This window comes from Chanos chanos, chromosome 6 (genome assembly GCF_902362185.1).
Source record: "Chanos chanos chromosome 6, fChaCha1.1, whole genome shotgun sequence".
Taxonomy (NCBI): domain Eukaryota; kingdom Metazoa; phylum Chordata; class Actinopteri; order Gonorynchiformes; family Chanidae; genus Chanos; species Chanos chanos.
The window spans coordinates 25544561-25572057 of record NC_044500.1 but is presented as its reverse complement, the minus strand read 5'-3'; the positions used below and the strand labels follow the sequence as shown (position 1 = coordinate 25572057).

At 43.1% G+C, this 27497-nt stretch overlaps 1 protein-coding gene across 2 annotated transcripts; it reads right to left on the bottom strand.

Moving 5' to 3' along the window:
• Positions 1 to 10931: 10931 nt before the first annotated feature.
• Positions 10932 to 26810, bottom strand: aldh1l1 (aldehyde dehydrogenase 1 family, member L1). Of its 2 annotated transcripts, none has more exons than XM_030777834.1 (23): positions 26720 to 26810; positions 25396 to 25570; positions 24322 to 24556; positions 23986 to 24151; positions 23156 to 23257; positions 22894 to 22983; positions 22574 to 22711; positions 21557 to 21682; positions 21361 to 21452; positions 21018 to 21165; positions 20743 to 20862; positions 19905 to 20032; positions 16915 to 17065; positions 16625 to 16695; positions 16309 to 16414; positions 15258 to 15345; positions 14631 to 14724; positions 14435 to 14534; positions 13938 to 14036; positions 13108 to 13273; positions 12554 to 12659; positions 11979 to 12178; positions 10932 to 11844 (listed from the first exon to the last, which is right to left on the bottom strand). In XM_030777834.1, the coding sequence occupies exons 2-23, from the start codon at positions 25520 to 25522 to the stop codon at positions 11789 to 11791; spliced, it is 2709 nt and encodes a 902-aa protein (XP_030633694.1). In that variant the 5' UTR covers positions 25523 to 25570; positions 26720 to 26810; the 3' UTR covers positions 10932 to 11788. The 2 variants fall into 2 exon arrangements, with proteins under 2 accessions (XP_030633694.1, XP_030633696.1); XM_030777836.1 differs by having other exon boundaries at positions 25396 to 25543; positions 26720 to 26795.
• Positions 26811 to 27497: the final 687 nt, after the last annotated feature.

Genomic DNA, 27497 nt, shown 5'->3' with positions numbered 1-27497 from the left:
AGCCAGCATCTCTCTCTCTCTCTCTCTCTCTCTCTCTCTCTCTCTCTCACGCGTGCGTGCGTGCACACACACACACACACAAACACACATACACACACTTTCCACAATTTTCTATTGCAGGTCATTATACTTCAGATGTAGGGGAATCATTGATAGTAGTATTGAATTTCAGCACTGAACTGTTCTACAGGGATCTGTTTACCATTCACTCCACAGGCCAGTTCCATATATATTCACATAACCTCACAGATGGACACAGGTCCATGTTATTACTTCATCTCACAGGTACACATTAACCAATCTCACATAACAGGCACACATTAACCAGTCTCTTCTAACAGGTACACATTAGCCAGTCTCACATAACAGGTATACATGAACCAATCTCACATAAATTCTCTCTCTCTCTCTCTCTCTCTCTCTCTCTTTCTCTATCCTCTGCTTTCTGTGTCCATGCGAATTTGTTCTCAGTCTCTCTCTCTCTCTCCCTCTCTCTCTTTCTATCTCTGGTTGCAGGAGGAGGAGACTAGTGAACCTGGTACTAGTGAACCCGAGACTAGTGAACTGACATTACCATGCGACTGTAAACCTGGTTAACTGTAACTGGTTAACTGTGAGCGATCTGTGAGCTAACATTACTATGTGACTGGTGAATCTGGTTAACTGTGTGTGATCTGAGCTGACGTTACCATATGGAACACAGACAGTGAAATGGCATGTACATCTCCTGTTTGGGGGAATTCAAAATTATTCCAATTAAAATCACATGTTGACATACACTCATTTAAATGAGCTGCCCCTCTCCCATTAGGGTCTCTAAGGACTGGACTTCACACATTACAGCGGCGTCCAGCCACTGATGAATATTCATGTGTAATAATTATGCGTTTATGGATAACCGAGAAGGTTCTACAGCAGAGTGAAATCCCTTTAGCTTTATGTAAACTTGTCAAGGTCCTTTATTAAACCACTCATCTTAGCGCTTCTCCCTGTATCTGGACAGGCAGTGCAGGGATTGATTTTTAAGTCTGTCCTTTCACAGCTGAGTGTGATTAAGTTAGCTAGTTAGATTTATTGTCCCGGAGGGAAATTCTTTTCCACAGCATTGTACATGAGGGAGAATCAACATCACATTATCACCATCGCACTGTACAGTCATAGGTAACATAGATGCTTGTACACATAGGTAAACATAGACGCATAGACACTAACATGTAGACAGGATTCCTTAGTTCCTTCTGAGAGTCATTCTGTTTAGGGCTGCTATGGTGGCAGGAACCAGATTTTTGCCAAAGCGAGCCCTTTTGCACCTCAGGGACCTGTACCTGCACCCAGAGGGCAGTAAAGTGAAGTGGCAGTTGAGTGGGTGTGTGGTGTCCTGTGTTATTGTTATTGTGATGCGTATGATGGCCCTACTATTGAGCTCTGAGAGGTTGGGTGTGGGGAGGCCTATTATCTTGGCAGCAGTATTAGTAATGCGTGTGAATTTGGCACAGATTGTGACAGAGAACATGTTAAAGAAACAGGTGGAACAGTAGAGCAGGATGAGTTGGACAGTACTCTGGTATAGTAGTAGGAAGAGATGGGGGCGACATAGAGTCCTTTGAGTTTACAAATAACTGATAGTCTTTGATGGCTCCTTTTTTGAATCTCCTTTGTGTGCTGGTCAAAGCTAAGTTTATTGTCCAGAGTGAGTGAAGCTGTCCACTATTTCCACCGTTTCGTTGTTGATTCGGATGGGGTGCTGGGGTTACGGCGTACCGATTGCAATTTTTTTTTGTTTTCCTGATGTTCCTAATGGTTATCAGTGAGAAGAGCAAGAATGGCAGTGTTGTCACAGTATTTGAGGTAAGTGGTGGTGGGTGAGGGGCTGGTGCAGTCATTGGTGTATAGCGTGTAGAGAAATGGGCTCAGCACACAACCCTGCGGTGCTTCGGTGTTGGTGGTGAGTGCAGGTGATGTTGTTGTGCCTACCCGCACTGCTTGTCATCTGTCACTGAGGAAATTGTGCAGGAGGTAGATCACATGTAGGGGAGTGTTGAGCTGGTGTAGCTTCTGGATCATCAGGTGACTTTGGATGGTATTAAATGCGGAGCTGAAGTCCACGAAGAGGATCCTGGCGAAGGTGCCTGGGGAATCCAGGTGCTGGAGGAGGAGGTGCAGCAGAAGGCCACGGCATCCTCCATGCCTCTCTTGGCCGTGTAGGCAAATTGGAGGGGGTCCAGTTGTTGGTTAACAATTGGCAGAATGATTTGTAGCAGTCTTTCCAGGCACTTCATTATTATGGATGTGTGGGCAATGGGGCGATAGTGATTTAGTTCAGAGGGTCTGGGTTTTTTAGGCACTGGGATTATTGTTGCTGTTTTCCAGAGGGTGGGTATTGTGGCAGACCAGTAGGATTCACAGAAGAGTGATTGAAGAATTGGTGAGAGTTCCGTGGCGCAGGTCTTCAGCACACTTGCTGGGATGCCATCAGGTCCTGGGGCCTTGCCTGGGTTACACCGGCTAAGCTGGCACTGTACGTCCTCCACTGAAAAAGGGACCGGCTCGTTGGGGTCCAGTGAGGGGAGGGCTCTCAGCTCTTTCACGCATATGTCTTAGGAGTCCCGAGTGTCAAAACGGGTGAAGAATAAGTTAAGTTTGAGAAGTTCTGTGTTGGGTGATGTTGATGAACTGTGTTTGGGTTCACAGCCAGTCAAGGTTTTTGCCATTTGGAAAGCTTGTTTTGTGTTCATGTTGCCAAATTCTTGCTCAAGTTTGTTCTTGAATTTCAGTTTTGCTTTGAGAACCTCGTTTTTTATTTTTTGATTTGCAGTCCAGCCCAGTCTTTGATCCTGAGGGCTTTATGTTTCTCTTTCAGGCTCTGTTTCATTTGAGTGATCCAGGGTTTGGAATTGGGGTATCTCTTTATTGTTTTTACTGTTAGGGTGGTTTTTATGCAGAAGTTGATATAATCTGTATTGACAGTGGCCCTGTTGTTCAAGTCTCCGTCAAAGATGTCCCAGTTGGTGCATGCAAGGGAGCCTTGGAGTTGTACGATAGTGTCTTCCGACCATTGTGGGACGCTGTAGGATTTTGGCTTGTGACATTTGAGTTCTTGTTTGTACAGTGGAAGTAAACAGATGATGTTGTGGCCTGCAAGTCCGAGTGGCAGGTAAGAACGGGCACTAAAAGCATCAGTAATGTTGCCGTAGCACAAATCCATTGTGTTTTCTCTTCTGGTGGGAATGTCAGCATACTGATGAAATGAGTATTGATTTTAATACAGTTTGCAAGTATTAAAATCCCCTAAAATAAACACCGGAGCTCTGGGATACTTAGCCGACATAGCGTTACCATCCTCGGCTACTAGCTCTGCTGCTGCCTTGATGTTTGTGCTGAGGGCAATATAAATACAGCTGACCACAACAGTTGGGAATTCCTGGGGGAGATAGTAGGGACGCAAGGACACGGTCAGCATCTCCAGGTCAGGAGTACAGACCTTACAGTGCACCTTGGTGTTACTGCACCATCTGTTATTGATATAGAGGCAGAGCCCACCACCCCACATCTTCCCTGATTGCCTCGTTCTGTCGGATCTGATGATCGTAAAGTTGTCCAGACTAACCTCGACATCAGAGACAGACTCATCTAGCCAGGTTTCTGTCAGCTTCTGTCAGTGCCAAGCAACAATGCCCAATACACAAAAAGCTATACCCACTCAGAAAATTGTGAGCTTCAGAAATAAGCCTACAGAAGAGCACAAGACCTTTCTTTAGGTGTTGTGAGTCAACCCAGCACATCACCAGAGACTGCAAAAAGCTGATCAAGTGCTTGGAGCGCAACAGTGAGAAGCACATTGCCACCTTGCATCCAGGTCCAACTGCACTGACCACAGAAGCCGTATTAGCAGACAAAGAGGATGGCAGGGAACAAACTGACGACACATCTACTCCTGTTACCACCGAGTGCACAGAAATCTGTGGCAAGGCTGATGTTCGCAGTCCATGGTCATGCTCCAAGATTTGCTTTGTGAGAGTATATCCCACAGGGCAAAAAAAGAAAGCTGTGAGGATGTATGTAGTTTTAGATGAACAGAGTAACCGATCTTTAGCCAAGACTGAGTTTTTTAATATCTCTTGCATCAAGACAAGCACCAGATGCCATACACTGAAGACCTGTTTGGGGACAACTGAGATATCAGGTCGAAGAGCTGTCAACTTTGTGATTGAACCCATTAGTGGAAAACTGCAGCTTCCACTACCTACCTTAATCGAGTGTGACATGATTCCTGACGACAGGTCCAAGATCCCCAGTCCTGACTTTGCTCTCCATCATCCACAACTAAGATGAGTTGCAGAGAATATCCCCGATATAGACCCTCATGCACCTATACTTCTGCTCCTAGGCTGAGATATTTTGAGAGTGCACAAAGAATGTGAGCAAATAAATGGGCCCCATAATTCTCCTTACACCCAGTGTCTCATCCTAATGTGGCCAGATACTCAGAATGAGTGATGGAGGACATTTAAAAAGACATTTTTATTCCCCTTTTTGTATTCATGCACTATCACTTTAAAGCTCATCCCCCAAGTCCACGGGTGAGTGCATGCCTAAGCCTCAGCCAATAAGTTGCTGGAAAAAGCCTGCGAGCGAGAGCGCGCCAGAGAGAGAGAGAGAGACAGGAACGGTAGCGTGTTGGTGTGGGTGTGCATGGAGTCTCTGCTGCTTTGCTGCAAGATATCTTCAGTCTACTTAGTGAGTACACAGTCGCTTTTGTTGTTTTTGGTCGCAGTGGTTGCGGCCAAAAGGGCCAGTTAGTGCGGTCTACTCTCCTCCGTGAGAAGAAAAGGAGGGAGGGACCACTTTTTGAAGAGGACCGGGCTAGCTAGATGCTGTCTGCTGTGGCGAAGCTGCTTTGCTAGCACGGTGAAGGAGTGATTTTTGTTTGGATTATACTCGATTAGACGAGGCAAACGCCTTCTAGACGGAGCGAGGTGAGCAGTTTAGTTAGGTCGGTTTGTGCTCGCATTTTAGGTTGCTTGATTTCCTATTTTATTTTATTCAATGAGTGAATGGCTGGAACTAGAACAGTGACAGTGTGCACGGCAGAGCCCTTGATGTTCACGATTTCCCGCTCTCTCCCAACATCCACGCTGACTGCAGTTACAGCTCCACCTCAGTGCAGACTGTGAGTGGCATGGTGTCCGGCTTTTTCTTTGCATCCACGTTAACTAAAGCTACAGACATTCTTCAGTGTGGACTGTGAGTAGCCTATTGTTTCCCTGCCACACGAAACCCTCACGAACACTGGGTTACGAAAGAAGAGTGCAATGGACAATAATTACATTGTATCTGTTAACTGCACTCGTAGTTTCATGCACGGGCATTTCACTTGACTCTGCTTGCAAGACAATACATGGTTCAGCGGCTGGCCGACCCGTACATAGGGTAACTGTGATATACTCTGGTTTCAGGGTTTTCTTTCTCAGTTGTTGTTAGTACAACTGATAAGTAGTTGCTGTCACTTTCCATTTTAACATACTGTACTGGCTCTCTTTGTTGACGGTTTTTCACTAATTCTGTGCTCTCCCTGTTGTTGCTTTTTAATTTGGGGTTTGCAGTCCCCACAGTTAAAGCACAGTTCAAAGGCACACATTTAAGACTGCTGAGTAACATTTCAATGGAATTGGGGAATTATTTGTGAGTTTTTTTGTTTTTATTTGGGGTTTGCAATCCCCATGTGTATGGTTTCATTCAACATTTTGCATTTAATACTGTTGTGTGGTATGGTAATAGGGTTAATGTGTTATTTGTATCTCTCCGGTGAGAGTTAGACTTAGAGGGGTAAGACTGAGTTTTCAAATGTTAAATTAAATTGAACCTGGTCTCCTGGACATGGTTGAGAAGCCTGTGGCATTCAAAGTGACAATCATTTATTTATTTATTTAGTTAGTTACTTTACTCCACTCAGCTAAAGCAATAAACCCCCTCATTGGTTATCTTTCAACTTGGGGCCGTTCATTGATAACTTTAGAGAAATGACTCTCCAGAGTATGGGCAATTCATTTCTACTACTGCAGGGGAAGGAAGCGGCTGGGGGTTATTACCTATAAGCACAGTTATGAACACACTAGGCCATACCTCACTTCAGGTAAACAGTGTGACATTGAAAATTCCTGAAGTCCTTTTCTTCCTACCCACAATACAGTGAAGGTCTTAGTTGAATTGTACGGGGAGACCGGGACCAACTCCTGGGTTTTCCTGCTGTTTGGAGATAGTAGCAGTGTTCCCCTACTACACAGGTATAGCTCTACCTGTCACACTAAGATGGGTCATTGTAGGGGTAGCTTGCTTAGGAAAGGCCCATAGGTCAAAGAACATAAAGGTTTTCAAAGCAAACATACTCTGTAATGGCTGCACGTCATCCTCAGCCCTTGTCCAAACCACCTCCTGGTGAAGGAAAACTTCAGTGGCACAACGCAGCACCAGGATTTATGCTCCTTAGCCTTATTGAAGATGTAAGCTTCACCGCAAATACAGATGGCCTTGGACATTCTGTGTTTGAGCAGACAAAAGAAGATGACAAGCCAGCACTGTCTGAGGAAGACAAACAGTTCCTGGATGTCATGGAGAAAGAAGTCTATCAGGATGAGGGGAATAGCTGTGTAGCGCCTCTGCCATTTCGGTTTCCAAGACGATGTCTGCCCAGAAACAAGGAGCAAGTGATGAAGCGGCTCTGGTCTCTTTGAAAGATGTTAGGGGGGACACCTGAAATGAAAAGCCATTTTGTAGAGTTCGTTTAAAAGATGCTGGATAACAACTATGTTTAACCTGTCCCACTCATAGATGATGGCAAAGAGCACTGGTACCTACCAATGTTTGGTGTATACCATTCGCAAAAGCCTTGTCGTGTTTGACTCTAGTGCTAAATGTGAGGGAGCATCTCTGAACAATGTTCAACTCAGTGGGCCAGGCCTTAACAACACTGTACTGGGGGTCCTGCTGCGCTTTAGGAGAGAACTAATAGCATTCACAGTAGATGTCCAGTAGATGTTCTGCAGTGTAAGAACAGCATCAAGACTATCTCTGCTTCCTGCAGTACGAGGCCAGTGACATGGACGAGAAGGTGACGGAGTACAGAATGAAAGTCCATGCACAGCCTGTCACCCGCTGTGGCCATATATTGTATGAGAAGAGCAGCCCAGGAAGGTGAGAGTTAGCATGGTTCAGACGCTAGGTTGCTAGTGGAAAGGCAGTTTTATGTCGATGACAGCCTTGCTTTGGCTTCTACACCTGAAGAGGCTGTTGACATCTTAAGATGAACTAAGCAGATGTTGGCGGAATCCAACCTACATCTGCACAAGGTGGCTTCCAACAGTGAGGGGGTGATGTGAGCCTTTCCAGCAGAGGATAGAGCAAAGAACCTGAAGGATCTAAATTTTGATGCGGACCCTGTCCCAGCCTAGCGGAGCATGGGACACTCTTGGGATATAGAGACAGACAGTTTCATCCTCCAGGTATCACGTGAACAAAAGCCATATGAACGTAGAGGTATCCTGTCTATGGTTCAGTCTCTGTGATCATTTAGGATTTGTGGCAACAATGACCATTAAGGTCAAGGCAATAGTTAGATAGTTCTCATCTGAATGAAGCAACTGGGACAAACCACTCCCTGAAGAAAAGAAAGAAGAGTGGAATCTCTGGAAGGAATCGCTGGAGGCTCTTGAGCATCTTAAGATTCAGAGATGTTACTTTTCAGCATCAGTGTCATCCACACTGAGAAAAGAGCTATGCATCTTTTCAGATGCTTCCACGATGGCAATAGGAGCTCTGGCCTACCTGAGAGCCTGTGACTTTGAAGGATAGTATCATGTTGGATTTATAATGGGAAAGTCCAAATTATCACCAAAACCCTCACATACAGTTCCACGGCTTGAGTTATGTGCTGCTATGTTGGCAATTGAGCTGTACGAGTTGCTCAAAGCTGAGATGGATGTCATTTGGGATGATGTGAAGTTTTATACGGACAGCAGAATAGTTTTGGGCTATATACATAACACCGTCAGGAGGTTCTACACTTATGGATTGAACAGAGTGTCTTGTATCTACTCATCATGATCAGTGATACTACATCTCAACTGAGAGAAACCCTGCAGATCATGCCATCAGGTTCACAAAGGCAAGCCTCCTTCAACAAACAAGCTGGCTCTCAGGCCCACCTTTCCTGTCACGCCATTACGGATATGTCTCCTGAAACAAACACCTTTGCTCTTGTAGATGCAGAGAGAGATAAAGAGATCAGCCCTGACATCACAGACATAAAGACTCAGAGTTCTTAGGTGCACATGGCTTCTCATCACTTCTCATGTTTTTAAAGCTTGGACACTTAGTCACACTATGGCCAGACTCATTCATGTTGCCATATCCTTTTAAGGTCCAGACTATGCAGGTCACAAGGGATGGCAAAGTTTCAGAGAGCTGTGTATCACTACAGAAATGGCCAAAGCCAAGAACCTGATCATTGGATCCATACAGCGGGAAGTCTTCAAAGAAGAATACATATGTATTGAGAGAGGACAATCCCAAAGAAAAGCCCACTAAAAAGCTCAACCCCATTATGGATGAGAACAGATTACTCAGGATAAGGGGTCGCTTAGTCTCAGCAGGCATTCCAAGAGAGGAAAAACTCTCTCTTATCCTCCCACACGTTCACCACATCTCTACCCTTGTGAGATTTTATCTTGAGCATGTGGCACACCAGGGACGTCACATTATGGAGGGAGCAATCCATGCTTTAGGACTGTGGATCACCGGAAGCAAGTGTCTTGTATCTAGTGTCCTACACAAATGAGTAATATGCTGCAAGCTTAGAGGACACTTAGAGTGTCTGAAAATGGCACTTACCCGCTGAAAGTCTTGCTCAAGAACCTCTATTCACAAATGTTGGACTCAACATCTTTGGCCCGTGGACAGTCATAACACAGCGCACAAGAGGAGGCAGTGCAGAGACCAAATGCTGGGCAGTGATCTTTGCATGTATGTCTACTCAGGCTGTCCGCATAGAGCTTATTGAATCCATGTCTCCATCCAGTTTGGTCAATGCACTGAGGAGGTTCTTCTCAATCCGTGGGCCTGTGAAAACCCTGCACCCTGACAGAGGAACTAACTTTATTGGAGCATGCAGGAAATTGAACATTGATACCACTGACACATCATCCCAAACTTATTTCCAGAAGAGAGGCTGTACCCGGTTGTTTAACCCACCGCATTCATTGCATATGGGTGGTACATGGGAGAGATTAATAGGAGTAGCCAGGCGTATCCTAGATGCAATGTTGCTGAAAGCAAGACCTACCTGTCATACCCACAAGGTTTTGAGCACTCCCATGGCTGAAGTCATGGTGACAATGAATGCGAGACCTCTACTGCCAGTTTCTACAGATCCGGACAACCCTACAGTCTTTACCCAAGCAATGCTCCTGACACAAAAGGTGGATGCCCTGACGGTCCGTGTACTTGGTGGCCAATGGATATTCGTTTTGAAATGAGAAAACCAAAATCGGAAAACGAAATGTTTCCCGACTACCATTTAGAAATAGGGAAACTAAAAAGGTCGTTTTCGTTTTGATGATAAAATACATGAATACATGACATGAATCCCAGTTAGTATGATTGTATGAAAATAATTGTTCTCTTCTGATCATTTCCATACTGATATGGGCCGTGAAAACATTTGATATGCCATTGCATAGATTTAAAAACACTGCGCACACGCTCTCACACACTCTCTCTCTTGCTCAAACACACAGACACACACACAGACACACACAAATACGCTCTAACACATGCACACCCTCTCATGCACATACATATTAAAGATAAGCAACACAGAGACGATTTTTATTAATTCATTTTATTTAAATTCTTTTTTATTTATAGAATTAACCAGATGAGTTTTTTATTTTTTCATGTGAAGATTCCAGGGCCTTCTCTGAATACCTTTAAGGCCCTGACGGTTTGCCACTGCCTGTTCATCATAATGGGGTGACTGCTCATATTGGTGTAACTCAGTGACATATGTACAAAGGTCATGTCCTCCGAATGCCACTGTGGAGGGAATGCTGCCAACGTAGACCAGGCAAAGATGACAGATGACTTAAGGTAAAATACAAAGATGCCCAGATGTACTGATAGCCGTTAACCTACATATCTGAGAACTTTAATGTCTTCACATTTTACTCAATCAGGCACACTGAAGAACTTTTACACTGATACACTAAGTGAGTGACTGACTAAGTGAGGGAAGGAGTGAGTAAGTGAGAGAGGGAGGGAGGACATATCCGTCGGCTTCCATACAGCAAAACACCTCGCTCTGGGGGCATGGTTGCGAAAACAGCAAGCAAGTCAACTCATTCAAAAGTTCGAGTGCTTAAATGGATGTCTGCAGTGGTCTATTTGCCCTGACCAGAGCTGTTGAGAGAGTTTTTTCTACCGCTCTGGCCCTGATTAAGTTCATGTAACATGTAAGCAACAACCTGTGTTGATGTAGACACAAATGGTTGCCCATAAATCTTTTAATCATATACCTGTTTTCATGCTACATGTAGCCTTTAGCCTCCTTATTTACTCCCACCTCTCTAGAGAACGTTACATACCAAACACATCACATGCTGAACTGATTGGTTCTTGCGTGGTCCTCATTTGCATAAAGTTGAGAATTCGGCATCTCAATTTTGCTTGCCTTGACGGATTTGCCTCCGATTTCGCCAATCAAAGCGCTTTCGCCAATCAGAGCGATTTTGCCCCCATTGAACCTGAGTGAGAGTGAAGTGAAATTCGCTGCAGTGGAAGCGTACCGTCATCAGTGGGACAGGGAGGGAGGGAGTGCATAAGAGTGAGGGGGTGCAGATTTGAAAAAGAGAAAAAAAAGCATTTGGTGTACACACAAATGCTTAATAAATGTCTTATATTTATTTTTGCAAACGTAGAATTTCTGTTAATGTTGCTTCACAAACACTAACAGAAAAAAATGACAAGAGAATTAGTCACTCAGCGTAAAATCATGACTAGGTTTTTCCTCCTTGGACCACAGTGCAGAGTGTTAAATATGGATTTATTCAGAGAGTGAGTCCCCTTCACAGCAGTGTGATGTCACTAAACCCAAACACTTCAAATAGAACCTCTGATCCATTTTCACAGCAACCAGCTCTTTTCCTCAGCTTACGGCTTTAGTTAAACAGGACAGTGTCTTTACAGTCTTTATAGGAAGAGTATGGAAAAAAAAATCAATATACATACAAAAAAGGAAAAAACAAAAACAGATCATTTGAAGATCAAAGCTATGTTGATTTCACAGTTAAAACAGTGACTGGGTTCCCTGGGCTTATTTTAGAATGAGACACTTGTTAAAATGAATTTAACTGAGACCTAGGCTTCATGAATTTAGTTGAGAGTTTTGCTGATGAGCCCTTTTTTGTGTGATAAAACTAATCATAACAAGCAGCTCTACAGCTACACTGACAGAGCCAAAAGCATCTCTATGTTATTTCTGTCAGGTGCCAAGTTAGGCTCATGGCATTAACATTGCCTCATTCACACTGTGTTCATCAGAAAGAGCAGCGTCTGCATTCACACTGCGTTAATCAGAAAGAGCAGCGTCCGCATTCACACTGCATTAATCAGAAAGAGCAGCGTCTGCATTCTTAGGACAGGCAAGAACGAGTCTCACCTCTGAAAACCTCTTCACCAACATTACATTCATCTTCACAGTGAAACAAAATAAAATGTGTGTGTGTGTGTGTGTGTTTTAATACTCAATGGTCACAGCTTTCGTCTTCAGATACTCATTTAGAGCTTCCTGGCCTGTTCGGAACAGAAACATATCGTATATCGTCATATCGTCAGAAAACTCCAGCATAAACACTCACAGGAAACCTTGTGTAGACTGGTCATGCCCCTGACTAAAGACAGTAACACAGGCTGTTTTTCACTCTTACCCAGGTCTTTGCCGAAGCCGGACTGTTTGAAGCCGCCGAAAGGTGCTGCCACGTCTGTCTTGTTGTAGGTGTTGACGAACACAGTGCCGGCCTGCAGCTTCTCGCTCACGTACAGGGCCTTACTGATGTCGCGCGTGAAGACGCCCGACGCCAGGCCGTACTCCGTGGCGTTGGCACTCTGCAGCACGCCGTCCACGTCTCTGCAGCGCCGGGTCACATGACCAAGAGCAGAGGGCAGTGTGGAAACAGGGGAACAGAAGGTCATGATGAGAAATAGTAAGACGAACTGATCAAATGAAGTTTAACAATAAGCTACAGCTGGGGAAGAAACAGGACTGACAAAAAAACAAAGGGCCTGATTACACTGCCACAAAACTGGACATAGTACTATATAACTACAGTAATGTAATGTGACTTAAACTTTACCTAAAGGAAAGGGGGAGACAGCACATGTGAAAGTGACTGTAATATTTTATCAGAGGCTATCAGATAATGAGCCTGTGACAGTTGAATGTGTAAAAACAGCAGAGGGACTGAGACTGTACACAGTGAAGACTTAACGGAGTCACACATACCCATCCTTAAACTTTGAAATGATCATGATGGGGCCAAACGACTCCTCTGTGGCGATGAACATACCGTCCTTCACGTTAGTGAACACTGTGGGCTCAAAGAAGAAGCCTGAGAGAGAGAGAGAGCAGGAAAACATGGAATTATAAATAATCATGAATATTTTGGAAGTAACATATTGATCAGGTATTTTTTTGCCAAATAGAACAGATACTGATATAGTACAGACAGTTAGAAACATATACTGGATATACAGTAAAATGCACAAATTTCCTCACATTTAGAGAATAGAGTAATTCCTCACATTTAAAAGTACACAGTGCAGTACAGCATAGCCTTCACATTTCACCATGCCCAGGCATGTGCTACTTACATTTTATTGAAAATAAATTAAAGAGGTAGAGGTTAAAGAAATGTTGATGGTAAATGAGAAAAAAATGACAGACCTTGTTAAAAAAAAAAATCAGTCTGAAAAAAAAAAAAAATCAGTCTGAAAAATACATTCCATGCTACACATACACACACACACACGCACAGATGCACATAGGCACTAACTCACCTGGCCGGTTGACTTGCTTTCCTCCATACACGAGTGTGGCTCCTTCTTTAACCCCTCTCTCACAGTACTCCACCAATTTGTCCAGATGGGCTTTATGGTTCTGAGGGCCGTGGTCTGTGGAGCGGTCCAGAGGGTCTCCAATCTTCATCTTCTTTATCTCTTCTACCTACACACGTATTGGCAAAACAAACAAACAAACAAACAAAGGAAAAAAAAAACCCCAAGGAAACATTAGTTTATCACAGGGCTGCCATGAGCCAAACGATGGGGGAGCAAAATTTGACTTTGTGATGGGATCAATGTGATCATTTTAAATGTCCCTGGATTTTTTTTATAAACAATGAAATAAATATAAATGTATAAAATAAATGAAAGTAAATATAGTTAAAACAAAATGTGTGAGATGTAACCAAGGTGAACCATTAACATGAAGTCGGGCAGGGATGAATAGACTGCAGATATGAATCTGAGAATAAATAAAACAAGTCTCTTCTGCCCTCTGGCGGCAAGTAAAGGTATTGCTCCACTGATTCTCAGCAACTTAACAGAGCTACACAACATATCATGACACCAAGCGTTAAGAAATTTGGTGGGAAGAAAGTGTTTAGGCTTATATCATTAATCTGTCTTAAGACATTACTCTAAAGTCTAAAACTCAAATCTCTTTCAAAGATTTATATAGTTCATTAAAAATAATTAAATGAGTTAATTAAAAAAATGTTAAAAGTAATTGAGTTGTCTGTGAAGGTGACTGTGCACTTCCTGTGGTGATGTGACAGTCTAAATTTAGAGGGAAGGAAAATGTGGGCATCATTTATTGACACACATACCACTTTCTGCACAAACGTGTCGTGGAGGGACTCCTCAACAAACAGTCTTCCAGCGGCGATGCAGTTCTCTCCTTTGTTGAAGAAAACAGAACTCATGCCCTGAGAAAACAAGCCCACACATCAGTGTTTCCTCAGTAAACAAGGAAAGTTTTTTTTTTTTTTATAAGAGTCACATTCAACGGTAAAGAGAAATTTAAGAATAAGCTATAGTTCAGAAAACAACAGGACCGACAAGCTGCATCTGACAACACAATATACACAACACATCAAAAATTAAGATCCAGTATCATGACTTCTGTGTGACGTATGTGTTTACAGCATCAGTGTTAAATGTTTTCATGTACTTTATTTTATCAAATGAAAACTTTTATAGTTTGTTATGGCTCTAACTGGGACACATTTCTAACAGTATTGTATGTTGGTTACAGAAATTATGACATTAAAGTGCTAGGCTGACTGGGCTGGTGTTGTGGGTGGAGCTAAAACAGTCCACTGACCATTCTCACAGCTTTGTCCAGGTCACAGTCATTAAAGATAATGAGAGGAGATTTCCCACCCAGCTCCAGAGACACTTTTTTCACATTACTGATGGCACAGCTGAGGAACAGACACACAAATAGGGCACATTTTTAATATCAGGTTTTTAATTCTACAAGCTTTGACAGGTTATTTTTTGTTTTGATGTCTATTAACCTTTTCATGATTTGTTTGCCGATCTCTGTGGAGCCAGTGAATCCCAGTTTACGCACGTCGGGGTGATCTGACAGACGCTGGCCGACCAGGGCCCCTGACACACAGAGAAAACACACCACTTTATTTTATAAATCTACCAATCACATGACTTCAAATAAACAGGCATTAAGCAATCACACAACTTTAAATAAACAAGCATTAACCAATCACACAGCCTTAAGGATAAACCACCTATCCATCCCACAATTTTCATTAACTCACAAATCAAACAACTTTTATTATAAACTGTCAACCAATCATACGACTTTCATTAAATAACTACCTCCCAATCACACAATTCAAATTACAACAGTGCTCAACAGTGTCAAAAGGCCCTGGGTTGACATATACAGTATAACATGAGTAGGTTTGGACACAGAGAGAGATGGGCCTGTTGATTAGTGGGTTTGGACACAGAGAGATGGGCCTGTTGATTAGTGGGTTTGGACACAGAGAGAGATGGGCCTGTTGATTAGTGGGTTTGGACACAGAGAGAGATGGGCCTGTTGATTGGTGGGTTTGGACAGAGAGAGAGAGATGGGCCTGTTGATTGGTGGGTTTGGATACACAGTGTGTTGGTGTGTGTACCTGATCCTGGAAGGATGTTGACCACGCCTTTGGGAAACCCAGCTCTGGCCGTCAGTTCAGCAAACTTGACTGCAGTGAGGGGAGTGACCTGCAGTTCACACAGACAAAATATTTCTGTATGATAGCATGCATGTCTTACACTACCACGTCTTGAACTAACACATTTTACACCACATTTTACACATGTCTTACACTAACACACCATCTGAGACTGGTCTTGAAGGTAAAGGGCAACAGCAGAAGAAAATAGGAAAGATACTGCAGCTGAATGTGTGTGTCTGTAGTTTCCTACACCACATTCCCCTCCTTATCTCAGTCTGTCTGTCCTGTCACACCACATTCCCCCCCTCATCTCAGTCTGTCTGTCCTGTCACACCACATTCCCCTCCTCATCTCAGTCTGTCTGTCCTGTTACACCACATTCCCCTCCTCATCTCAGTCTGTCTGTCCTGTCACACCACATTCCCCTCCTCATCTCAGTCTGTCTGTCCTGTCACACCACATTCCCCTCCTTATCTCAGTCTGTTTGTCCTGTTACACCACATTCCCCTCCTCATCGCAGTCTGTCTGTCCTGTTACACACCACATTCCCCTCCTTATCTCAGTCTGTCTGTCCTGTCACACCACATTCCCCTCCTTATCGCAGTCTGTCTGTCCTGTCACACCACATTATCCTCCTCATCTCAGTCTGTCTGTCCTGTCACACCACATTATCCTCCTCATCTCAGTCTGTCTGTCCTGTCACACCACATTCCCCTCCTCATCTCAGTCTGTCTGTCCTGTCACACCACATTATCCTCCTCATCTCAGTCTGTCTGTCCTGTCACACCACATTCCCCTCCTCATCTCAGTCTGTCTGTCCTGTCACACCACATTATCCTCCTCATCTCAGTCTGTCTGTCCTGTCACACCACATTCCCCTCCTCATCTCAGTCTGTCTGTCCTGTCACACCACATTATCCTCCTCATCTCAGTCTGTCTGTCCTCTATGTGTAGAGGGGCTCAGTGTGGGTCTAACACCCCCAGGCTGGCATAGCTGTGCCACACTAACCTGGGCAGGCTTCAGGACGACAGTGTTGCCTGCTGCCAGGCAGGCGGCAGTTTTCCACGCCAACATCATCAGTGGGTAGTTCCATGGGATGACGATGGCACACACCCTGAAAGATCAGCTCTACATGTCAATACACACAGCGCTCACATGAAATCAAAACTAAAACCATACTCATAATCATAATCAAAGCAGAACAGAATTAACAACTGTGATTCAAAGGAAGCATTTATGAAGTAAACACATCTTGATTAAGATTTGATCTTTTTAATTTATCAGTACTTTGAGCTTCAGAGCAGTGAACACATGCGGGTCTCACCCTATTGGTTCTTTCTTAGTGAAGGTCAGGTTGCGGTTGGGTCGGGCCTGGTTGATTGGGATGGTAGAGCCCTGTAGGAGAGAAAACAACTGTTTTATGCTGTTACCATGACAACAACAGAAAAGATAACACTTCAGTGTGACTATGACTGGTTTTAAACATGCAGTTATGGATTTTGTTGTACTGCATAGCAATTTATCAAATACTTTGTTGTAAAGTAACCAAATAACACACACACATACATGCACACACACGTGCGCATGCGCGCACACACTGTGTTAAATACGCACCTGAATCTTGTCACACCAGCCTGCGAAGTACCTGAAGGTCTGTATGGACATGCCGACATGTGTTTTCAGGGCCAGTGTGTAAACAGCACCAGAGTCAATGGCTTCAATAGTGGCCAACTCCTCCTGATGCTGCTCCATCAGATCAGCAAGTCTGGAGTCAATACAGACACAGAGAAACCAAACCAGTCTGGATTCAATACAGACACAGAGAAACCAAACCAGTCTGGATTCAATACAGACACAGAGAAACCAAACCAGTCTGGAGTCAACACAGACACAGAGAAACCAAACCAGTCTAGAGTCAATACAGACACAGAGAAACCAAACCAAACCAGTCTGGATTCAATACAGACACAGAGAAACCAAACCAGTCTGGATTCAATACAGACACAGAGAAACCAAACCAGTCAGTCTGGAGTCAATGCAGACACAGAGAAACCAAACCAGTCAGTCTGGTGTCAATGCAGACACAGAGAAACCAAACCAGTCAGTCTGGTGTCAATACAGACACAGAGAAACCAAACCAGTCTGGAGTCAATGCAGACACAGAGAAACCAAACCAGTCAGTCTGGTGTCAATACAGACACAGAGAAACCAAACCAGTCTGGAGTCAATGCAGACACAGAGAAACCAAACCAGTCTGGAGTCAATGCAGACACAGAGAAACCAAACCAGTCAGTCTGGTGTCAATACAGACACAGAGAAACCAAACCAGTCAGTCTGGTGTCAATACAGACACAGAGAAACCAAACCAGTCTGGAGTCAATGCAGACACAGAGAAACCAAACCAGTCAGTCTGGTGTCAATACAGACACAGAGAAACCAAACCAGTCTGGAGTCAATGCAGACACAGAGAAACCAAACCAGTCTGGAGTCAATGCAGACACAGAGAAACCAAACCAGTCTGGAGTCAATGCAGACACAGAGAAACCAAACCAGTCTGGAGTCAATGCAGACACAGATACCCCTTTTCCACCAGCAGTGAACGGGTTCCGTTCTGGATCGTGCACCAAATTTTGAACCGTTCAGGGCATTTCGACCAAAAAGCAAATGGTTTTGAACCTGAAAACTTGGTTCCCAGCAGGGACCAAAAAATAGCTGTTTTTTCCGTTCTTCACTGGAGGTGTGTGTTTCTATGTGAACCAGAGGTGGTGCACAGACACAGCAGTGATCTCACAGGCCTGCTCTACAGTGTTGGAGACACTCACTATTAAATGCAGACCATTCTACCTGCCAAGAGACTTCACTTCTATCATATTAGTCGCTGTTTACATTTCTCTGCAAGCAGCAGCGACTGAGGCAGCCCAGCAGCTATCAGACCACATCATGGAAATGGAGAACTCCTATCCAGACTGTACGGTACTGGTACTTGGGGATTGTAATCACAGTAACTTGAAGAGGACATTGCCAAGATTTAAACAGTAGATTCATGTGCCTACCAGGTATGACAAAAGTACTAGATCAATGCTATAGTACTATTGCTATGCTAACACCCTTCATGCTGTAGCTCGGGCCCCCCTCGGACAGTTAGACCATAATCTGATCCTTTTCATCCCTGTTTATCGCCAGAAATTGAAATCTGTGAAACCAAAGACTAAAGTAGTAAAACAATGGTCTTCCCAACCAATGGGTAGCTTAAGGGACTGTATTGACAATACTGATTGGTCTGTTTTGGAGAGTCATGTCATGATCTTGATTAATATACTGATGTGGCAACTTCCTACATTAACATCTGTGAAGATGTGTGTGTTCCAACTAAGTCAAGTCTATGATTATACACAGTAAAAATAACCATGGTTCACCAGAGTTTCCAACAATTTTGGAAAAATGAGCACAATGCCTTTAAGGGTGAAAGCAGGGAATTGTATAAGGCGGCAAAATATGATTTTGAGAGAGCTGTCAGAAAATGGCCCCAGTGAACGCCCCAAGCTGCCTGACAGTCTCAACAAATTCTATTGTCACTTTGATAACAACCAAAGCCTAATAAGACAGCCAGTAATGGCCAGCTCCCTAGCACTTCTACAGAGCTGCAATAGAAAGTATTCTCCCCTTTTCTATATCTGTGTGGTATGGCAGCTTCACAGCTCAACAGAGCAGGCAGCTTGACAGAATTGTTTGCACTGCCCCAAAAATGATCAAATGCAAACTCACCCCCATCTCTGACATATATGAGACCTGCATTAAGTGCAAAGTACTAAAAATACTACAGGACTCTACGTACCCTGCCAACCCCCTCTTAATAACTCCACCCTCAGGGAAAGACTCAGGGCCATCAAAACTAAGACATCCCGTTTCCTCAATAGTACTTACTGCAGAACCATCAAATTATTAAATGGCTCCTCCATCCTGCATCAGCACCTTATGAACACAAGCACTAACTACTACTAAATTTTATTTTATTTTTTACTGTATTTTAAAGCACTGGACATCTATTCTTATTTGCACTACTGTATTTAATTTTATTCTGTATTTTACTGTATTTCAAAGCACATGATATTTTATTCCATTTCTATTTTTTATTTTTTATTCTTATTTTGCACTGTATCTTACTGTTTCTTTATATCTTACTCTATTAGACTCCGGACATTTTATTTTGCACTTGATCACACGGATGTTTGTAATGTTTTATGTGGAGGGGGTTCTGTGTTATGTGTTTTTATTTATTATGTGTTATGGTATGTTTGTTTGTTGTCCCATCATGAGCACACTAAGGCAAATTCCTAACAACTAAGTTGTATGGCAATAAAATATTGAATCTTGAGGAACCAAACCAGTCGGTCTGGAGTCAGTACAGACACAGAGAAACCAAACCAGTCAGTCTGGAGTCAGTACAGACACAGAGAAACCAAATCAGTCAGTTTGGAGTTAATACAGACACGAGAGAAGTGGTTTGGGTTGTAGATTTGGGACAGGGTGGTTGGTTCCAGCACACAGGAAGTGTGGGCAGAGTGAGCTTAGGTTGTGGAGGTGGCTGTGTGTTGAAGACAGACCTGTACATGAGTCTGCCCCTGTCTCTGGGGTTCATCTTGCCCCACTCCCCTTCCTCAAATGCCTCCTTTGCTGCAGCCACCGCCTTCTCCACATCAGAGATCTGAGCCAGCGACACCTCACAGATGGGCTATACACCCACAGACAGACAGACAGATGCACAGGCAGAGACAAACAGACAGACAGGCAAAGAGACAGACAGACAGATCAATAGGTAGAGACAGACAGGCACATGGGCAGACAGACAGGCAGACGGATTTATAAAGAGTCAGACTATATAAATAGACTTTAAGTGTTTTTGAAACTCTTTAAACTAATCTGTAATGTAGGGCTGCTCAGTTATGGCAAAAATCATAATCATTATTTTGGTCAATACTGAGATCATTATTATTTAACACGATTACTCATTGATTTTGAAAACATGCATTTATTGAACTTTAAAAAGAAAAACATTAAACCCTTTTAAACAATGGATTTTCTTGAACTATAAATACAATTAAACTGAAAAAACAAAAAGTAAAATAAATAAATAAATAAATAAATAAATAAATAAATAAAATATATTTATATATATTTAATAATAAATGAATAACAAGTTATATTATTTATTTATTTTTATTATTAAATTATATTACATATATATATTTAAACAAATAATGCGCCACAATAATCGCTGTATCTCAATAATCCTGTGTTCATAATCGGTGGAAGCCAAAATCGTAACTGAAAATAAAATTCGATTGATTGCCCAGCCCCACTGTAATGTATTTTGGTACTTCGGAGGTGTTGTATTCGTTGTATCCCGTGTGTGTGTGCGTGTGTGTGATGGGGAGGGGTTACCTGTCCGTCTGTGGGGTTAATGGTTTTATAGGTTTTTCCTCCTTCTGCATCCACAAACTCTCCGTTAATGAACAGCTGATGGGGCATCTGGATAGTCATGTTGTTCACATTCTTCTCCGCCTGAAACACACACACAGACACACAAAACCACATTTGTTCCTCAGTGACGACATATTATGTTTATGAAATATACCAAATGAGTGCAGTGACCAGTAACGTCTGGGCGGCCGTCTCACAGGTCAGTGTGAAAACTCTGAGGAAGTGAGGTCACTCACATAGTCAACAACAAGCTCCTCCTCCCCATCCTCTCCTCTCAGTTTCCTCACACACATCTGGATGAACTCCTGAAAGGTCGTTGCCATGTAAACGTCCTCATTCTGCACCTGGAGCTCGTTCGCACGCAACTTCACCTCCTCCACCAACCTACAGAGAGAGGGAGAGAGAGAGAGAAACAGAGGGGGAGAGAAAGCGAGAGGGGGAGAGAGAAAGAGAAGCAGAGAGCAGAAAAGGGAGAGAGAGAGAGAGAAGAGGAGAGAGAGAGAGGTAATTTCTCTATTATCTAGTAAAATTTGAGACATTTTTTCTCGATATATAAACTATAGTTTTGTGGTTGCATACCTGACAACATCCATGGAGGCAGCCCCTGATTTGAAGAAATCTGTAGAATCCTCAATAATGTCCACGTTTGTCAGGATGCTCTTCCACACGGCCTGAAAACAGGACGTCAGTCAGTCACTAAACAAACCTGACGTCTTCTTTCACATCCCCCACTCTGCTGACAGTGACGAGGTGTTAGAGACATGATAGTTTTTACCCTCATCTGTTCAGCGAAGCTCTTCTCCTCTTCTGTGAGCTCCACTGCTGTGCTAGAGCTCACTTTAAAATACTGAGACGCCTGAATCATCTTCCCATCCTCAAACTGCAAGTTCTTCACAAGCAGCTGCACACACACACACACACAGATTGATATTACGATTCATAGTAAATGTTAAAACAAAGCAACTGAATATAGTGAGTATAATGGTCTGGGATCTTTGAGCTCTTTCAGCGCAGTAAGTACCAGAGACTGTTAAACCTGTGTTAAACAGAGACTGTGTAAGATCCTCTTTTCCGACTGATGCCTGATCAGCACTTCTGTTATGTCAATGTTACGACCATGAGTAAAACTCCAGAGAGACTGCAGTCCTACAATCTGTCCTCAAACTGACATTACATTCATATCAGTCTGACTCATCCTGATGAAGATAAGAGCTTCTTCATAATACATTCATTTTAGCTCTGTGAGTATATCCCTCTCTTTTCTCTCTAAAGAACACAATTCTCACTGTGCTCATCTATACCTTCACTCTACATTTCTTTTCCTCTCTTCTCCTCCCTCTCTCAGTTTATCTCTCTCTGAGCTAGGTTATATAACAGCCAACAAAGAGTTTTTCAGCTAGGACTAAAAGCTAAAGTTCACGGACAGAGCAGACTCTGAAAAAAAGAAAAAACTCAAATGTCTGAAGTACAAAGACCTCCAGATTAAACATTTAACTGTGTGGTGTGTGTGTGTGTACATGTTACATACTCAGGGCCACTAAACCAGTGTATAAGACAACGCATTTCCGGGCAGTTAGACAGATTGCTCTGTGTTTGACTTCACTGTAGATTTACTATAGGTTTATTATAAATTTACTTAGTCAGACAGATTAAAATACTAGTCTCAGTTTAATTTCAAAATACATTTACCATTTGTTTAGTTAGTTTTTGACATGAGTGACAGGCATGAGAGCAGTGTGTGAGGAGTACCAGAGGGACAGGGCAGTGACACAGCAGTTCTGTGTACTCTTACTGTTTTGCCGTCGTTGCCAAACAGCACTAGTCCAGCCTTGGTGACAAGACCGGGCCGGCTGGCACCGGGGATTTCCAGAGACTGTCCGCTGGCGGCCGGGCCGTTATCCACCAGCATTGACCCATAAAATGTGACTTTCTACAGCGAGGGGAGTGGAGAGCAAACAGACGACTGAGTCAGACTTACAAAACACAGGTCACTTACTGAGTGCGTGTGAATGAGAGTGTGTGAGATGTATCTGTGTCTGTGTGTGTGTGTATGTATGTGTATGTGTGTGTGTGTGTGTGTGTGTGGGTGGGTGGGTGTATCATAGAACTCACCTGTCCAGCCACTTCAGCCCAAGCCCCAGGGACTTTGTCATTTCCTCTAATCCAATTATGAATGGCCTCAGCTGGCTGATTCCAGTCAATCTGCATTCACACACATACATACACACACACACACCCCATAAATCTGTTTTATTTCCAAAAATATAAAGGAACTCAGTGACCTCTGATGTAACTTCTTCCTTTTACTGATAAAGTGTCTGATGAGTTCATTAACTGATTCATTATCCTTACATACCAGCTCCTGCTGACCCACCTGTGCATTGTCTTTTTTCTGAATACACTCATATGTGGCGCCCTCTTCTGGCTGCTTGATCTTGGGAGCCTTTCCCTCTGCAATCAGTCTGACTGCCTCCACCTGTTACACACACAAATGAATGCACAGGTTTTACACGCACGCACGCACGCACACACACACACACACACACACACACACAAGCATGTGACTAATGTATGTGTGAAATGAATTTCATCAGCTCTGTGTGTATGAGACATACATTAGCGTGCGGCTGTATCACACAGATGACCGGTCTCTTTCTGTCAACCCTGTGACCGTCTCTGTGTGAGTGATTGTCAGTGTTAGAAGGATAAACATAAAGGAATAACGGTTAGAATGTGCTCAATCCTGTATTTCAGTCAAGCCCCTTCAAAAGCATGCTGACTATGAGGGCTAAAGCACTGGTTTAGAGAAGAAGACACATTTTTCAGTCTTAAAGGAGGTATGCTGTACTTCCACATTCTGACCTGAGCACAACACATTTCTGATCTGACAGACTATGGTGTCTTACACTAATCTATACAACAGGCCTGGCATGTCAAAACCATTCAAACATTAAAACAGGACAATGCACTTTTCTGTCTAAAATAAGTGCAGGACAGGTGCAATAACAAGAGACTCAGCACCCTGTTACAAATACAAAAAAAAAAGACAAAAATACCTGTTTATAGCATGACGATCAGTGTGGGGGTGTTAAATGCTGATCTTTAAGGTGTAAATAAACAACACAGCTGGGGAAAGGAATAACAAGTGTTTAGACTGTTTTCTGTTTTTCCCTGTGGATGTCTGACCTCTACCCCACGCCTTACCATGCCTTTGACTCCCTCTGGAAACAGGAAACGCTTGTAGATGGTGTTCACTGTGTCGTCAGGCTCAACATCACACTCCCTCTGCAACAGGATTGGTCCAGTGTCCAGCCCGTCATCTGCCCAGAAGATAGTGAACCCACCTTTCTTGTCACCGTGGATGAGAGTCCTGGGGTCAGCATAGAGAAAACATTATAATCTCACCAGTGCTAATGGAAGAATATGCTTACATAATAGGATGTGCTTTAAGAGAACCTGTGAGGACCTGTGATAATACAATTGAACTGCAGGCAAAAATCTGTGTAATTCAGACGTGTAAATAAAGGGCGTAAAACTGACCAGTTGATAGCAGAGGCTCCGCGGTGTCTGGGGAGCAGGGAGGGGTGGTATATGATGGAGCCGTGTTTGGGATGGTCAATGACCTCCATAGGAATGAACTGGGAGCAGAAGGGCAGAACGTTTAGCTCTGCCCCCACGGCTTTGTACTTGTCCACCACCTCTTTGATGGCCTGGCCCTTCAAGCGCCAGCGCGGGAACTTAAACACGGGAAGGCCGTCCTTCTCTGCCTCTGCGCCTGTGGACAGAGACAGACAGATGTCACCTTCAGTTCCGTTTCACTTCCCGACCAGGTCCGGGTCATTTGGACCAGCAGCTGACGTACTGTCTTATCTTGCATCACAGCTACAGCTCACCAATCATACCATGTTATTGTTTTCCTTGATAATTCCATATTCACATATACTTTCTCAGCTCTAGTGCTTACAAAACCTCAGTGGTGCATATTAACACAACACTGCTTGACTGGATACTAAATTACATATCTACATGTAGCTCTGCATAATGGCCTTTGTATTGTACTGGAACTTGTAGGAGAGATGAGCAATCTTTACATGCAATATTATTCCCATGAAGCTGAGAGAAGATGAGAAGACAACACAGACATATAACGAGTAAACCATTAATGCTGAGTAAAAAAAACAAACATTATCTTATCTGTTCTCAGGCCAAATGGTAAGAAACGAGGCTTAAGTGATATTTTCCACTTCCATTACAGGTCAACTGATTATTAATGTCAATAATTCCCTATGTAAAGAATGAAACTCCATGCAAATTCAGTGTACACCTGCACATTAAACAGTTTGACTTCTGATTAACTAACCCGTATTGCCTTTATGATGACTGACAGCCAAATCACAGCTTGGTATGTTTGTTTTGTGCAATAAGATAGAGACCATCATTTAATTAGAGAAATCATCAATTAAATCCAGGTTAGGAGAAGAAAATAAACCCACTGACTATGGGTGTAAGCCTCTCTATTTGTACAGTCTCTCTTGAACAAATTAAAGACTCTAAAACTGAACTGAATGAAAAACTGGCAGGGTTAGAGAGAGAGAGAAAGAGTGAGAATGTCACCCAGTTGATCAGCTTTGCCATCTTTGTCTGGGATGGTGAAAACCCCAACGATACTGTGACCCTCTTTCCTCAGCTCCTTGTACACTTCCAGTCCAAACACGGACTGACCAATCACAGCAATCTTCATCCTGAGCACTCCACTGAATCACTGAGCAGGGAACCAAATCACAAACAACTAAAAACAAAGACAAAATAAAGGCATAAACCACACTGAATGATGTTTTGGTGTGGTTCCTAGCAGAGAGGTTTAACAGTTTGTGATATCTATGAACACACAGACTGATCATGTAGTAGTGTAGTGCAGTCATATGACGATGGCACGAGATAGAGAGGAAATGAAATCAAGGACAAACAGCAAATGTATTCACTTCACACTTCACAGACATAATACATACGTCACATACACAGGAGATAACTGTTTATTATACCCTAAAACAAACAAACAAACAGTGAGCGACCTTATTAACATCAAGCCACTGTAGAGATTTCAGACTTTTGCCGCGGCACGTAAAACCGTCAATCATTTAACTGTCATATGTACATTTTACAGAGTCAGGTGCATTTTTTCTGTCCCGTGACGATGCATTACCGTCTGAAATAGCCAAAAATTAAGCTCAAAGTTAGGTGAAACTGTTCATAGCTTTTCAGTTTCTTGCCCTTTTATATAAAAGGGAACTAGGTGATGTCTATTTCTGTATAAAATAGTCTATTGCCAAGTGTTTGAAACTACTGCCAAAACAAGATGGGTGGGGGGTGGGGGCGCTTTCTCGTCCAATCACAGAGAAAGATAAGGACAGTCCCATGGAGGTTTGACCAATCGGAGCCCCCCTTTGTAAAACTATGCCGTTGACTCCAAAGTGACAGCTATTGTATGCTGAATTCGATCATTTCTCTGTAATATTATGACCAGTTTTCACAGATTGATCAATGAATTAGATATTTTGATGCAGATTCCAAACAATGCTCCTGTAAACATAATGCGCAATCATTTTGAACAATATCCATGCGCACTCTGTGTTGATCACTTGCTCATTCAGGAGGCCATCCACTTTGCTCCTTACTGAGCAAGTTCATTCTATATACTGTATAGCAAAAACTAAATTCGACAGATTCCTAAGAGAGATCCAAGCGCGCAAGACGCGAGACACGTCTTTCGACTGAGCAGCACGAGAGAGGGCTACGACATCTAAGTTTAAAAAGTTAGAGGGTTTAACTTTTTAATTTACAGACTTGTCCCTCGGCGGTGGTGCAGGGTGCATAATGCAAAAAAAAAAAAAAAATACCCCTGAACTTTAACTGTGATTTAAAAAATAACGTAACATACCCGTGCAGGATTCAAAACCAGCCTGGTCGCCTCGCGTGGAAGAAGACGGAGTGAAGGGCGGTGAAGCAATTTATTTCGGTTGACCGTCCGAACCGCGCTGTAACGTAATTACACAACAACCAAGCTGAAAACGTCTGTGAAACACTCACAGCACGGGTGGAGATGAGGGAGGAGCATAAGTGTTCCGCATTCTGTTGCTATAACTTTTAACTGTATTTTATGAAATCTTAGATCGAGTTAAAATAAATTAACTTTGTATGAAAGCAGACCATGGATGATGATGGCTGAAGTTGTAGCAAAGACAAAGCAGATTTAGAGCAGGTAATTCAATGCAAAGTTTCAGTGATCAGAGTTAACGTCTCTGTGTAGAAGAAGGTGTTTTGAAAAATCAACCAATTCCTCAAAAAGATAAGATAAATGGACGCTTGCAACCTTACATGGGCTGAGCAATGATGTAACAACGTAGGATTGCTTTGTCTTCTTTGACCAACTGACCGTTGGTTCTTAAACTCGGCCTCTCTACCAGTTTTTACGAGGTCAAATCAGCAAGGAGAGGCACAATCGATTTCATTTCCAGTCAAATAATAGTGGTGTGTAGTTCGTGAACGAGTCGTTCTTTTTGAGCGACTCTTTTTAGTGAGTCGTTCGTACCGGTTCACCAGTACAAGTATATTTTTTCTAATTCAGCTGCTCCCAGTCAACTGCATTCGATCTGCCGGAAACCTTTGGTATCACTACGCAGTACGCGCAGCAATGGGCTAATAACGATCGACAAAAA